This window comes from Aplidium turbinatum, chromosome 15, assembly GCF_918807975.1.
Source record: "Aplidium turbinatum chromosome 15, kaAplTurb1.1, whole genome shotgun sequence".
In the NCBI taxonomy this organism is placed as follows: domain Eukaryota; kingdom Metazoa; phylum Chordata; class Ascidiacea; order Aplousobranchia; family Polyclinidae; genus Aplidium; species Aplidium turbinatum.
The window spans coordinates 2,964,314-2,977,978 of NC_137486.1; the positions used below are offsets into that span (position 1 = coordinate 2,964,314).

The window sequence follows — 13,665 nt, forward strand, 5'->3', positions numbered from 1 at the left end:
TGATTTGATTGTTTTTTGTAAATAACTAAACACATCGTCAGTCAAGATGGCCTTGATTAACATTCTCAGAGATCGTACAATTCGATAATTGCACTCACAGCAAGGCGTTCGATATCTAAACGGCGTCATCTGTCTCAATCGCATTTATACAAGCAAGAGCTGGGGAAATGGGTGAAAAATAACATACTGAGACAATTGGTGGTGCACAAGCGTACGCAAGTATCGTCTTATAGTCGTAGAAGAGATAGTGTTATAGTGTTGGCAACGCTTTACGTTGAAACTTTGACAATGGAACTTGTTGATTGATTGATGGAGACGCACTTTTTGGCAAAAAGCACGAAACGAAATTAATGCGCCGTGAAAAAAATCCTTACCGAAATCGACCATGTGCCACGCTCAAAGAGAGTGACTGGGTGGACTACAATTATTACGATGCGCACAAAAGGTTAATTGAGGTCTGTTTGGTAGGCTCGATTGAATGTTACGTAATTTTCGATTGCGTATTTTCCAATGCCAGAACAGCTGTCGGGTCTTTGCATAATGTTTGTGCGAGCGTGTTTAGCCTCAGCCATCTTTGTACGGGCGTCTGGCTTTTCCGCTCCACCATGCACCAATGGGGAATGGTTTCTTCCTCTACTTATGAATGTGGTGCTGAGGAACAGACTGTAGACCGTATCATCAACGATGGCAGTGGCACCATCTTCAAGCTACTTAATGGAATGGAAGGTCTACATGTCGTGAATGATAAAACAAAAGACAGGCTGCTATTTAGAAGCCTTTTCAGCTTAGTCCGGAAACATCGTGAATCGAGAGTGGTAAAAGGATAGACCCTCGGCCCCAGAGGCTTCCACGACGACGACGAGCGCGTTGAGCCATCGTGTTTGCGCTTTAATATTTTGCAAGTATCTTTTTTCAAATACGTGAGAAAAAAAATCGGATTTCTTCTCAGTTTTTATTTTACCAGCTCAGTGGCCAAGTGGTTGTCGCCTTCGGTTGTAGTGCTGGTAGGTCTATGATCGATTTCAGCTCGGGTTATACCGAAGACTTTAAAAACGGTACCGATTGTATTATTCTTTCTTGCATAAACCAGTGAGAAAAAATGGCGTAATAATGTGATGACATCCTAATTCTGTTGCAAAATTAAGAATGAGTCCTGTCGCAAAAAGACCTTGGTAGTTGCGAAGCGACAATAAACAAAACCATATCATCATTTACAGCCATAACAAATATTACAACCCGACTGAGAAAGCCTTTGAAAGGTTACTCCTGGAAGTCACATACTTGTAGAGCCATTGATCCACCGACGTCGGCCCGGTCACCGAGATTGACGGAGTGAATTTACCACGTGTTGTTGAAGTGTTGTTGTCTGTAAATTATTCCATCCACTAGGTGCTGCTGAATGAATGATGCGTCTGCTGAAAAAAATAAAGATGCTTCGTCTGCAAGCCCAAAAAATGCAACCCAAACAGCAACATCCGTCAATTTTACATTGATTCAACGTCTGCAGAATGTCAGAGAAACATGGCTTTTAATGTCTGTTGCATTTCAGGTAAACTTTTTGTACTTCAAGCTTAAAATGAGGAGCAAGATATATTTTAGCCTGGTGGTGCTACATCCCTGAAACTCTACCTTCTTAAAGAGTGACATATTACCCCGGGAGCATTACTTCTACTTTGGAAACCAGACCATTAGGCCAAAATGCTATTACTATTGCTAAACCTGACGTAACAAGTTTTGACGAAGGACTATGGATTATTGTACAGAATCTTTGCTGTTTTTTGTCAAATGAGGCCTTATGCTCCCCATGCATGTCCAACTGATGACGTCGTTTTGAGGTGGGTGTAAACCCTCCAACCACTCGACTAAGACAGCCGCGTTCTTTTGTTTCCTTATGTTTGTTTATTGCTTGGTTATGTATATGTTAATGATAATTTATTTTTAAATAAATATTTTTTCCTTTATCTTAATGATAGTTTACAACTTGTGTTTCAGCATCTGCAACTGAAAGGAAACATGTACCTTTGTCTCCTCTGAATATACTTCCATATCTTGCTATGCAAATCTTCCCAGCAGGGTTTATATTCAGCGTTCTATTGAGATAAATAAAGTCTTCAATAGTTCCAAAATTGACGTAAAGAAGATCGCCCTGTTGTCAAGTTAAAAGACAGATGTTACGTTAAAACAAAATGAACCAGCAATGTCTTAGTCGGGTGATACATCAATGAAATATGAAAATGCAGTAAATACGTGGCATGTTGATGTTAAAACAGTGTTGCAGTAAGTCTTCGTAGTTGGAGTATTTATTGTTCAGGCGTTCTGCAAGTAGTCTGAACAGATTTCATATTCTTGGTTGGTCGAAGTAGCGCACTCGATCGTGTAGCGCTTGTTCACTTCTCAAGATGTGCACTTGAGCAACAGATAGGAAATTCTCCATTCAGCTGTACCTCGTAAATGGAATAATTCACCGACAGTAACACTTAAACCATGCATTATGCTTTGGAAACAAATGAAAGTTTCAGTCTGTCAACCCCAACAACCAGGGTCTGCATTGGTGTTTCAAACCATGTACAATTGTAAAAACATGAATAACTATCAAGATGAGATTATGCTTTCAAAAAGTTGTTAACACTAAATCAATCACTCAATAATTGTTTGATCTCTGCCCTAAACAATGTTGTTCGATTTGTTGTAGGCTTAAAGCGAATGCGAAGTAACAGCTTAAATTCGCCTTTTGTTAACAAAAATGTTCTTCAAAAAATTCACCTCCAGTTCTCCAGCTGCTGAATAAGCGTTAAAAGGGTCAACAACATCCGGATCGTTTTGTTCCGGATCTACAACAAGCTCTTTCCTTTGGGAAACATCGGTTTCCGTTCCATCCTCGTTTAAAATAGCGACATAATTGGAATCGTTTTGCTTAGGATAAGAGAGGAGTACGTCATAGGGATAGACCAGTGGTTCTCAACCTTTTTGACCCACGGACTATTCTCAAGCTCGCCTATATATCCGCGGACTCAAGCTATATATTAACAAAAAATAGGTTTTTTGATTTCTATCCAAGAGAGTTTAATACGGTATCAACGAAAAAAGCAAGCACTGTTTTTCACTCAACACACACTCAATGAGAGCCTTGTCCTTGAACTTGCTTGACAAGTTTATCAAACTCCGGAATTATGGTTGTCAGTGCACATCTGATGTCATCTTCCGGTTGAAGTCTATTGCGATACTTCGTTTTGATCATCGTCAGAGTTGAAAAGCCGGATTCACACAGGTATGTGGTTGGAAATGGTAAAAGATCTGTTGCAGCTTGCTTGCAAAGATCTGAAAGACTAGGCTCCATCGACTGCACATTTGCCCAAAATTGAGTCAAAGAAGCCTTTTTAAACTTGTCTTTCCACATCTGTCGGCTTTGCAATTCAAGCAACTGTTCAACAATGCAGTCCATATCTGAATGAAGTTTTAGCACTGACACCTGAAAAGGATTCCGAATCCAATTAAAGATCCTGCAATAATTGTTGGAAGGAATATAACGATCCAATTCAGAAAGAAATGTGTTGAGGTGCTCAAGAAAGATGGGAAGAATGACGCCCAAATTGATATCTTTCTCTTCCACAAATAAGTTCAATCCTGGGAAAGCAGCTAACATCCCACTTTTCATTCGATGCATCCACAGCTTTATTTTACGTTTGAATGCATCAATACTTTCCAAAACATCAAAAAATAGTTTCTCTTTTCCTTGCATAGAACTATTCAGTTGGTTTACATGGCTGAAAACATCGGCCAAAAATAGCAACTTCGCAATCCATTCATCATCACGAAAGCGATCAGCAAGTTCATGATTTTGCTCTTTTAAAAAAGCATGGGTTTCCTCTTTAAGAGTAGCCACTCTCTCAAGCACCTTTCCTCGTGACAACCAACGAACAGTTGAATGGAACAGAAGCCCACTGAGTTCCGCTCCCATTTCGTCACACAAAGCACGAAATAAGCGAGTGTTCAAAGGACGAGATTTAATATAATTTACCACAGATACAACCTCTTTGAAAACTATGGCAAGATTTTCTTGTATTTCTTTTGTTGCCAAATTTTCTCTGTGGAGAAGACAATGAACAACCGAAATGTTATTGTTTTTCCTTTTCACAAAACTCATGAAGGCTTTCTTACTTCCCATCATGGCTGGAGCACCATCGGCACAAACAGACACGCAATTAGACCACTCAAGCTGATGCTCTTCAAAGAAGTAATCCACTTTCTTGAATATTTCTTCTCCTGTGGTATTTTTAGCAAGTGGACGGCAAAACAGAAACTGCTCAACGAAATCATTTGTGTCAAAATATCGCACAAACACCATGAGCTGTGCATCACTTCCGATATCGGTTGTCTCATCCAGTTGCAAACTAAATCTTTCACAGCATCTTATGGCAGTGATTGTTTGTTGCAGAACATTTCTTGAGAGTTCTTCGATACGCCGCTTCATGGTGTCGTTTGACAAAGGAACCATTTCCAGTTTGTTAGCAGCAGCATCACCACACATTTTCCTGGCCATTTCAACAGATGCTGGTTTAATCAAATTTTCTCCAGCTGTGTGAGGTGCTTTTGCACAAGCGATTTTCCGCAAAAGAAGCACGCACTGCATGACTGTGAGAATATACTATTCCTCCCCAAGCAGTTGGGCGATCAATGCGACTTCGCTTCACCTGATGCTCTTTTTTTTAAATACTTCAAGAGATTTGTTAACAAAATTTCCATGGTTTGATTCTAGGTGCCGACGAAGTTTCGTGTCCTTTAAAGAGCTGTGAGCTAAGACTGTTAAGCACAGCACACACTGCGGCTTCACTTCGCCATTCACCTCAATCGAAGTAAATCCAAGCTTCAAGTATTCATCATTATATGCAAAAACTTGTTTTCTTTTAACCATTTTAAGTAATTCTGTCTGAGACTGTTCACCAGGCATCTAATCTAAAACTGACTGTGTTCTCACCGGTAGAACACAGTCAGTTTTAGAATTTTAACCAATTTATTATGACATCACAAAGATAAAGTTGGTGAAATAGGAGCATTTTACGTTTTATTTGTAATACAATATGAACTGACTTCTAGCAAAAGCAACTGTGCTCGCGGACTCATCCAGGCCCTTCCGCGGACTCATTTGAGTCCGCGGACTCGGGGTTGAGAAACACTGGGATAGACAAAGACTGCATCAAGTCCGGCCTCAGTAAAACTTTGTTTGACGAATTCAACCAATTCAACTTCATCGACTGATCTCCCAGCAATGTGAGGCCGTTTGCTAAGAAACCTGCACAACATTTAACTTGAATTTGATTGCTTGAAATGTTGTTTAAAATTATCAAAATTTTGAGGACTGTATTTTGTTCAGTATACAATTTTTCTTTTCCTTACTTGTTAACATAAAATTTTAACAACAAACTCTCGTTCAAAAGCTGTAAAACAAGATCATTTGATAATTTCAACCAAACGTTGTACAACGCATTGTCTTGACAATTACATTTACTCTGCTTGTTTGTTAATATATGGCGCTGTTGAAACAAACTAGAAAATAAAAGTGTTTGTTCTTGTGAGTTTTATGAAAGTCACCGTTTCATTTTCGATCACAACTTAAAGTTAAATTAAATTTTACAATTTTTTATAAAATCTGACAACTCTCCAAAATCTGGCAACACTGAAACCGGAGTCGGAATCCGCTGGTTATGAACTGAGGAGTCGGAATTGTAGATATTTTGCCCGACTCCACAGCCCTCGTTAATAAGGGCGTGTCAATTATAGCAATAAATTTTTTATTGTATTTTTTTTTAGATGCTGGGGTCTAAAAACTTGTGTATGCTTGTAGTAAGATAGAATATGCAATTTTTTCAATAAATTTTAGTTGTTTAGCTTGGTAAATTAACAAAAAGTTAAAATATTCTCAAAAAAACATTTTTTTTTCAATTTATTTTAAGTTGATTCTTTCCCAGCATAAAATATTCTTCGTCACTTTATTCCGCATTATATTTTTTGACATAACCAACAATTATTTGTTCAATTTTTGTTCTTTCAAGTAAGAAAAACAAGTTTGTTTAGAAGAAATCTTGAAAATTTAGTAAAAAAATGCCTAAACCACCTTTAATTGCCAAAAATTGTGTATCTTTTTCAAACTTTGCAAAATTGTCTGAAATGCTGTTCACAAATACAAAAATAGTTTTAAAAAGTTGCAGGCATTGTAATTTGAGCTAAATCCTGTTTCGATTCATTTTTACTCATAATTTGTCGACTCGCTTGTTGAACTCTAACAAAGCTATATCTCTCTTTTCTTGGGTGTAAACTCGGCTTGCAGCTTCTGTCACCATCTTTACACATCTTTCTACAGCTTGGCCGTGGCAGGGCCATTCAGGGACTTTCATTGGCGTATCAACAAACTTTTTGATTTCTTCCAATGGTAGCATAACAGTTCATAGACTTCTGTTGACCAATCGATCAATTCAATCTGTCATACGTCAATCTATCTACAATCAAAGAAGTTGCATTAATGTTAATTGTGGGAGTCTTTCTAGGACGAACAGAGTCATCACCTAAACTGGATACTCTGTCACCGCCTCTTATTGCTGTTATTTTTTCCAGACCTTTTTTCCTCTCTTCCATATCTTCTGAGCACAACATAGTTTGAATTATCATCTCGCTAAATGCATACCACGCTGATCGTTTGATTGTCGGCAAAACTGCTTGTATGACAGATTTGTTTTGCTGTTGAAGTAGACGAAGCTGAAACAAAATATGCCGTGGTCCTTCAATCCAATTGTGCTTGACTTTAATTTGAAACCAACAAGGGTAATAGACACCAACAATATATTCAACAATCAATTTCAAATTTTTGAGATTTTTTCCTTTTAGATTGTGCTTCGAAACCCATATTCGACAAAATCTGTTTGCTGTGGTCAACCATCTAGCATGATTGACAGGGATGTGTAAAAGGCAAATGTGTAAGAGAGCCAAATCCGAGGGAAGATTTCCAGTTTTGATTGCCTGTGTCATCCTGTAACCATATGCTTGGTCAGTCGAAAGATTATCTACAACACTATCTTCAAGTTGAACAAGTGCTTCTCCAATAGATATCTTGGAAAAGGATTGATGTATTTCTAAGTCAGTTGCGTTCTCCAGCATTTTCCCAAGGTTTCCAGCCCATTTGTTGTTAGATAAAGTTTTTCCATCCAAGCAGGTTATTAAATGCCGGAGTGGCAATTCGTTTGTGTGAAGTGCACAAACTAACCAGTTTAGTTTTCGACCAAGCTTAACTTCAACCCAGTGCATTGAACCCCCCTCCCAACCAGTATTGACATTTGTAGAGTCACCACCAACTGCTTGCAGGGTTTTGTCACTTCCAGTCTCCTTCAAAAAATTAACCAGATGATCAGCAATAACTTCGGCATGTTTTTTCGTAGAACTTTTTACTGGGGTAAAATGGCAGACATAGTTTCCACCAGGCTCACTGCATGCCGTATAATGCTCTTCTTTGATCATACTGGGAAATTGTCGATTCGAGTTGTCGGCATGCAACATAATCTTTGTTATATCTTGTCTACCATCATAAAAAATGCATTCAATTGAGCGAACTGCCGATGCGTCATGAGGTGTCCGGCTCATGAAATCGGATAGTCTTTCTTGAGCCCTTTTGACTTTATTATGATCCACAACAAAAGTGTGATCATTCCCAGTAACTAAACCAGCATCAATATATGCTGCTGTAGTAATAGCAGCTGTTGCGCGCAAGCCAACTCCGTACCGAATACTTTGCATAGCAACGTGAGGAATTTCTAGTCGATTATACTGTATTCGTTGTGGTTGTTGAGCAGCAGATGAAGACATTCTTGGTGCCTGCATTTCAATATTGTAGCTTGGATCGTTTTCAACGCATGCATCACTTTGAAAGTCTTCTGTGCTACTTTCATCACTGGAGATTGTGGTTTCAATCTTCATTTCTTGCTGTTCGCTAAACTTAAATAGATTATTTTTATCCTCTTGTCGTTTTAGTTTTTTTATTAGTCTGCTATGCTCCGGATAATCTGGTAAGTCAATTTGATATAGTCCCAAAGATCCATTTTTTTCTCTTTGACTTTTGATAAATGCAAGTACTTTGACAGGGATTTTCACATCTTTGTTACACTTGCAGTGTATGTGAATTTTTTTTTCGCAAATACCATTGACAGTGCACCCATAATCAGAGCATAACACAATTCGGCATTTGCAAGTAAGAATGTCAAACAGCTTGTCCAATTTGTTAATGAATGCTTCTTTCTGATGTAGTTTTCCTCTCCCTAAAGATATTTTTTTGGCTTGCTCCCAATTTTCTTGAATCTTCCGTGTAATGTTTACCCTAACTTCAACCTAGAGTTTAACTTACTTCAACTTCAACAATTAACCTAGAGTTTACTACTGGGGATATGAAACAACAGTTAACAAGCTTCCATTTGTCAATCACTTTTGAGTAGATATCATTAGCAAGGCTTGTTGATGGATAGTTTCTAATATCTTCACTACACTCTTCTCTCAACAGAATGCCACATCTCAACACATCCCGTAGAGTAGGCAATTCAGATGGCAGCAGCTCTCTTCCAGTTCCAATCAGATTGTTCATGTGTGTAAATGTACTACTCCTGGTTTTTCGCTTTAAATCCATATCAAATCACACAAAAGATTTTGATATCATAATTAGCTCTATAACATTGTTAATCTGCAACATGATAAAATATAGTTTGGCATGTAGTTAACTGCTCTAGGCTGCTGCTGAGCTGAGTCGGAGTCTGCCTCACTTTCTGACCTAGTCTTGTTCTGCAACGATCCCTGGTCCATATCTCAAAGCTAAAACCTCAATTGCTAAGGTACCAGGGATCAGTTAACAGTAGATGTTAATCAGAAAATATATTTCGCACTTGCTAGTGCATCTTCAGATCAGAACTGAAGATGCACTAGCAAGTGCGAAATATATTTTCTGATTAACATCTACTGTTAACTGATAGTTTGGCATGCGTTGAAATAAAAATTGTCATACAGCAATAGTATTTACTGTTCCAAAAGTTAGTTAATCAACAACTACCGGTACTAAGTTTAATTGATTCTAAGTTTAGTTTACTTACAGTAATTGAATTAAATCGAATTAACCTACCTTAATTGCAGTCATCGCAGGCAAAAGTTGCTGGTTAATGAGAGTTTTTTTGCTAGCATTTCTGCACTTTATGATATCATAGTACTTCATTTGATATCTCACACCTCCTTAGCAAGCTTCAAAAGGAAGCAAACTATGACATCACAGAACCTACAAGTTGTAAATGAAATTTCTGGAGGTCGATAAAATTTGAAAAATTGTCAAATATTTGAATTTTTAGGGAACGATTTACCAAGCAAGACGTCATTTATTTTTGAAAAAAAAAAATATTTAGCGAAGTTTCTGGTCCAACTACAAGTTTTTAACACCCGTCATTTTGAATTAAAAATTTTTGAGTAAATTGACACGCCCTAAGTGGTTATGGCGAGAAGCGATTAGCTTCACGTACACTAATTTATGTGGAATTGTCACAAAAGTTTTGATTCATTATTATCGCTCGTTTATTGAGCTGCCGTTGAATGAATCTTTGTTCGAATATCTATAGTAGTTTCACGTATTCACCCCAGGGCCTATTTTAACAGATTTCCACTGGAGGAGCAATGTTATCGATGATTGTCGTAGCTGCAAGAATTAAGTTAAATATGTTGCCTAAAGTTACATTGCAACTCACAAAGCTGTAGGAAGCATCAAACAGTTTCATTCCACAAAGCCATAAACAACACCAACATGCGATTGAAACTCTGATACAAACAGATTGATTACTGGTCGACATGATTTCTATTTTCTGGGCTTTCACCTTAAACAAATGTGTAAGTTGACAACTTTGCTAGTGCGTGGCGTCTTCTTGTTTATCAGTTTATTCTCAAGCACAATACCACATGTACAGAAAAAGAAGAATTAAGTTGAACAAGTTGCCTAAAGTTACATTGCAACTCACAAAGCTGTAGGAAGCATAAAACAGTTTCATTCCACAAAGCCATAAGCAACACCAACATGGGACTGCAACTCTCATATAAACAGATTGATAATTAATTGATTCACTTTTCATCGAAGAACCAGAACAGTGGTTGAGCGACATCAGCTCCCATTTCTTTGATTATGTTAAGAAAAGTTATTATTACATATTACATTATTATTATAAGATAATATTGTTTCGGGAGAGAGTTTGCTTTCTTCTACCAAAGACAAGCATATACTTACACAAAATATATTTGAAAGGCACAAGGAAATAGCAGAAGAAATGTACAGAATGTATTATTTCACTGTTCACTACTTTGGGCACTTTACAGTATAGCTACAGCAGTAAAAGAAGGTTATTGTATCCACACTACCTGTAGGCTATAGTGAACTTTCCGTTTTTATACATCCAAACTTTTTTACTCTAACAATTTTTTCAATCATTACAAATTTAAGAATAACCAGAAATGTCTTTCAGTTTTCCAAAACAATCTACAAAAAATAAAACAAACCTAGTTCTTTTTCTGTCTTTTTCTGTCTAGCGACTGCTGTCGCTCATATTTTACTTTTGGCCGAGTGGCCGGCAGCAGTGGTCGAGTGGTTAGTGCGTTGGGCTTGCAGTCGAGAGCCTGCATGTTCGACTCCAGCCACCCGCACTTGCTGTTGTTTCTCTGGGCAAGAAACTTTACGATAATTGCCTCTACCCAGTGATCGATTTCGAGTAATGGGTAGTACCAAATTTAAGCCATAAGTAGAGTAGACAACCGGAAACAGACATTGCAGTCGGCTGCAGCGTGGGGCAGGTGTACGTCGGAAGGCGTACACCGATGCATAGCGCTCAAGTCCGCTTTCCCGCAATGCAGAATAAAGATAATAAAACAAACAAACAAACTTTTAAATACGTGCAACACTGCAACAATCACTTTAAGAAACGATGTTCTTTTGACGCTTCAGTTTTGAATACTCTTATTTATAGTCTTACAGAAACCACGCACGCCTTCAAAATTGGTTTCGTGTGTTGTGTGCTATCCAAATTGTGCTCAAACGTTTATTGCAATTTCAATAACTTTTGTTTTTGCCAATTTATAGTAGCTTTGCTAATTTGATTTTTTAGATATTGCACTGTATTTATAATTTTTAAACACATAGCAGCAAAAAAAAAGAGGGCACAGAATAAAATTATTTCTTACTCAAAACTATTAAACTGAGTGTTATATTATGAGAAAAGAAATATTTTATCGTATTATAGTATAGGTCTTAAAATTATCAAGTTGTGTCTTTGCGTCACCTCAAATTGTCTCTAATGTTTTCCGCCGACATTTCTTCCATGAGTTTGGCTGATATGGAGGTATCTTCTGTCGCCATAACAAGACCAGCATTGTTAGGATGACTAAAGTATCCAATTATCACCCCAATTCCTATTCCGACACAGGATAAAACTAAACTCAGGATTACTATTCGGGTAGTTGACCACATGTTGCAAGTGGGTCCTAATCAGCGCCTGCTTTGCAAGATGTTAAGTTTTCGGTTATTTCAAGGCTGTGTATTTATTTGAAATGCTAATATTGAAAATTGCTTGAAACCGTTGCACTAAGACATCATTCATTTGTCTCCCTCCAAGCTGTATATATATGTTGACTTGTTGGATTGCCTTGAAGCAGTTCAAGATGTTAGTTTGGTTCATCAATCAAACGCCAAGTTTAAAAGTATTACTTAAAACGATGAAAAAAGTAATTTCTAACAGTTACTCAAAAACACATGTTTTTGTTACAAATAAAATCTTTTGTACAACATCCAGCCGTGTATTTTTTAGATATGATTTTTTAATGATCCCACGACTTTTGCAACTAAACTTGACAAAAAATTATTCAAATTTTTCCACATTACGTCAACCGCATCACTAAGTGGTAAGAACGTCTGCTAAGCGCTCAAAGAATCATCGTCTTGACATTATTCCAAAGCACGTGGCTGTATATTCCAAACCTACTACAGTATGTATGTGTGAAACAGGGCTTTAGTTTTAACTAACAAGAACAGACAATGGATGGTGATGTGTTTTTTGTTTTTCTGCAGTTGATCTTGCGTGTGTATAAATTGATTAATTTCACATTGGAAAAAAGCTAATTTTCTAATTGGGCTACTAGTGTTGAAGGGAAACAGATAAGTTGAAAAAAAATTTAAATATTTGTTCAATCGTGAAAATCAGAAAAAACAACATGAGAATGGGTTCCCAAACTATTGCTTCACGACTAATCGAAGTGTTGACGTTATTTCTAAAATCTGTCTATGTAGCTCTTTGTCATGCAATCCTGTCAGCATACGTGCGGCACAGTCAAGTGAGGAACAAAATTAATTTTCCATTCATAAGTTGCTAGATTTAAGTTGCACATGGCAACATTTTCAAGGGGGCTTCCTTGTTCTTGAAGCTTCATAGGTTATTAAACTTATATAATAATCCTCTACAGTGATCTCTATGCTGCCGACATTACATGAATGCCACTCTGCTGCATCTGCTTTCCTTGCATTGGTTTTATACTACCAATGAAATGTTTGTTTTATGCAAACCGTTCTTTTGCTTTGTAAACACAAAAGTCACTAGTGCATTAGTGAAGAATGGCAAAAGTAAAAATTTGATTTCATTTTGGCCAACGCAGTGTGCATTTAATTGTAAGCAGGTTGTTTGCCAAGAATTTTAAGAGATTGCATAAGAATGACGATAATGCCGTTGACGCTGTGAAAAGTGTTGACTTTAGGGGTGTCACGGATTGTCACTTTTTCACTTCTTTTGATCTGAGACGATACCAAGAAACATCGAAGTTACGCCATTTGTTGGCTTTTCTAACTAAAAACTGCTTTTAATTCACTCAATTTTTATAATTACTTCACGATGCAATAAATTTTATTTCATAAAACTTAACAAGGATGAAAGGCCAGACCTGCGCATTCGATAAGTTATTGCCGCAGTTGTTAAAGCAAGTATAACGACAGTTTCATATATTTTATGTATTTACTTTCATGGGATCGTGTCAAAGTAGCCGTGGTAACAATTTGGCAGTCATAATATTACAGTATATACAGCATGTTGTAATGAGAATAATCTTGAGAAAAAACTTGGAATAAATGGTCCGGAAAGACCAGCAGGTCACCAAAGTCAGCAGCCACCCAAACACACAAACAAAATACCAAATGGTAAGAACATAATACATGATACTTAATAATAATATAATGATGGTACAGAGGTTTGCGAGTTGATTGGTTTGTTTCTTTTGAACGAAATTTCTGTTATTGTTGACAGGAAGATGCTTGAGTTGTATCGTGATGATGGTCTGGCCATTTTGGGTAATTTTGCTTGCCCAAAAGTTGATCGTTTGCAAAGAAATGTTATTCAATCATTCAAACAATATGGCTTAAATATTGCTAGTAAAGGTGAAACACCCATAGGGGGCATGGGAGCCTCTGCCAGAAAACTTTGAAAAAACACCTAAAATTGTTCGTTCAGCCGAAGTCAACAGTAAAACTCTATCAAATGATGCTGTAACAGAGAGTAAAATGTTTATTAAAAATATTTCGAGGGGAGACATTTTCCCTCCCCATGATTACGCCCCTGGCTAGTGCCTATA

General features: G+C 37.3%; 1 protein-coding gene across 1 annotated transcript in view; it reads right to left on the bottom strand.

The window, feature by feature from the left end:
* LOC145783883 (N-acetylated-alpha-linked acidic dipeptidase 2-like) overlaps positions 1-11,521 on the bottom strand; it is a 28,549-nt gene extending 17,028 nt beyond the window's left edge. Inside the window, exons 1-4 of the mRNA XM_082595639.1 lie at positions 11,334-11,521; positions 5,196-5,290; positions 2,764-2,951; positions 2,020-2,146 (exon numbers count right to left, since the gene is read on the bottom strand). Of these exons, the coding sequence (XP_082451765.1) occupies positions 2,020-2,146; positions 2,764-2,951; positions 5,196-5,290; positions 11,334-11,521 (598 nt within the window). The remainder of the gene's footprint in view (positions 1-2,019; positions 2,147-2,763; positions 2,952-5,195; positions 5,291-11,333) is intronic.
* Between the last annotated feature and the right edge of the window lie 2,144 nt (positions 11,522-13,665).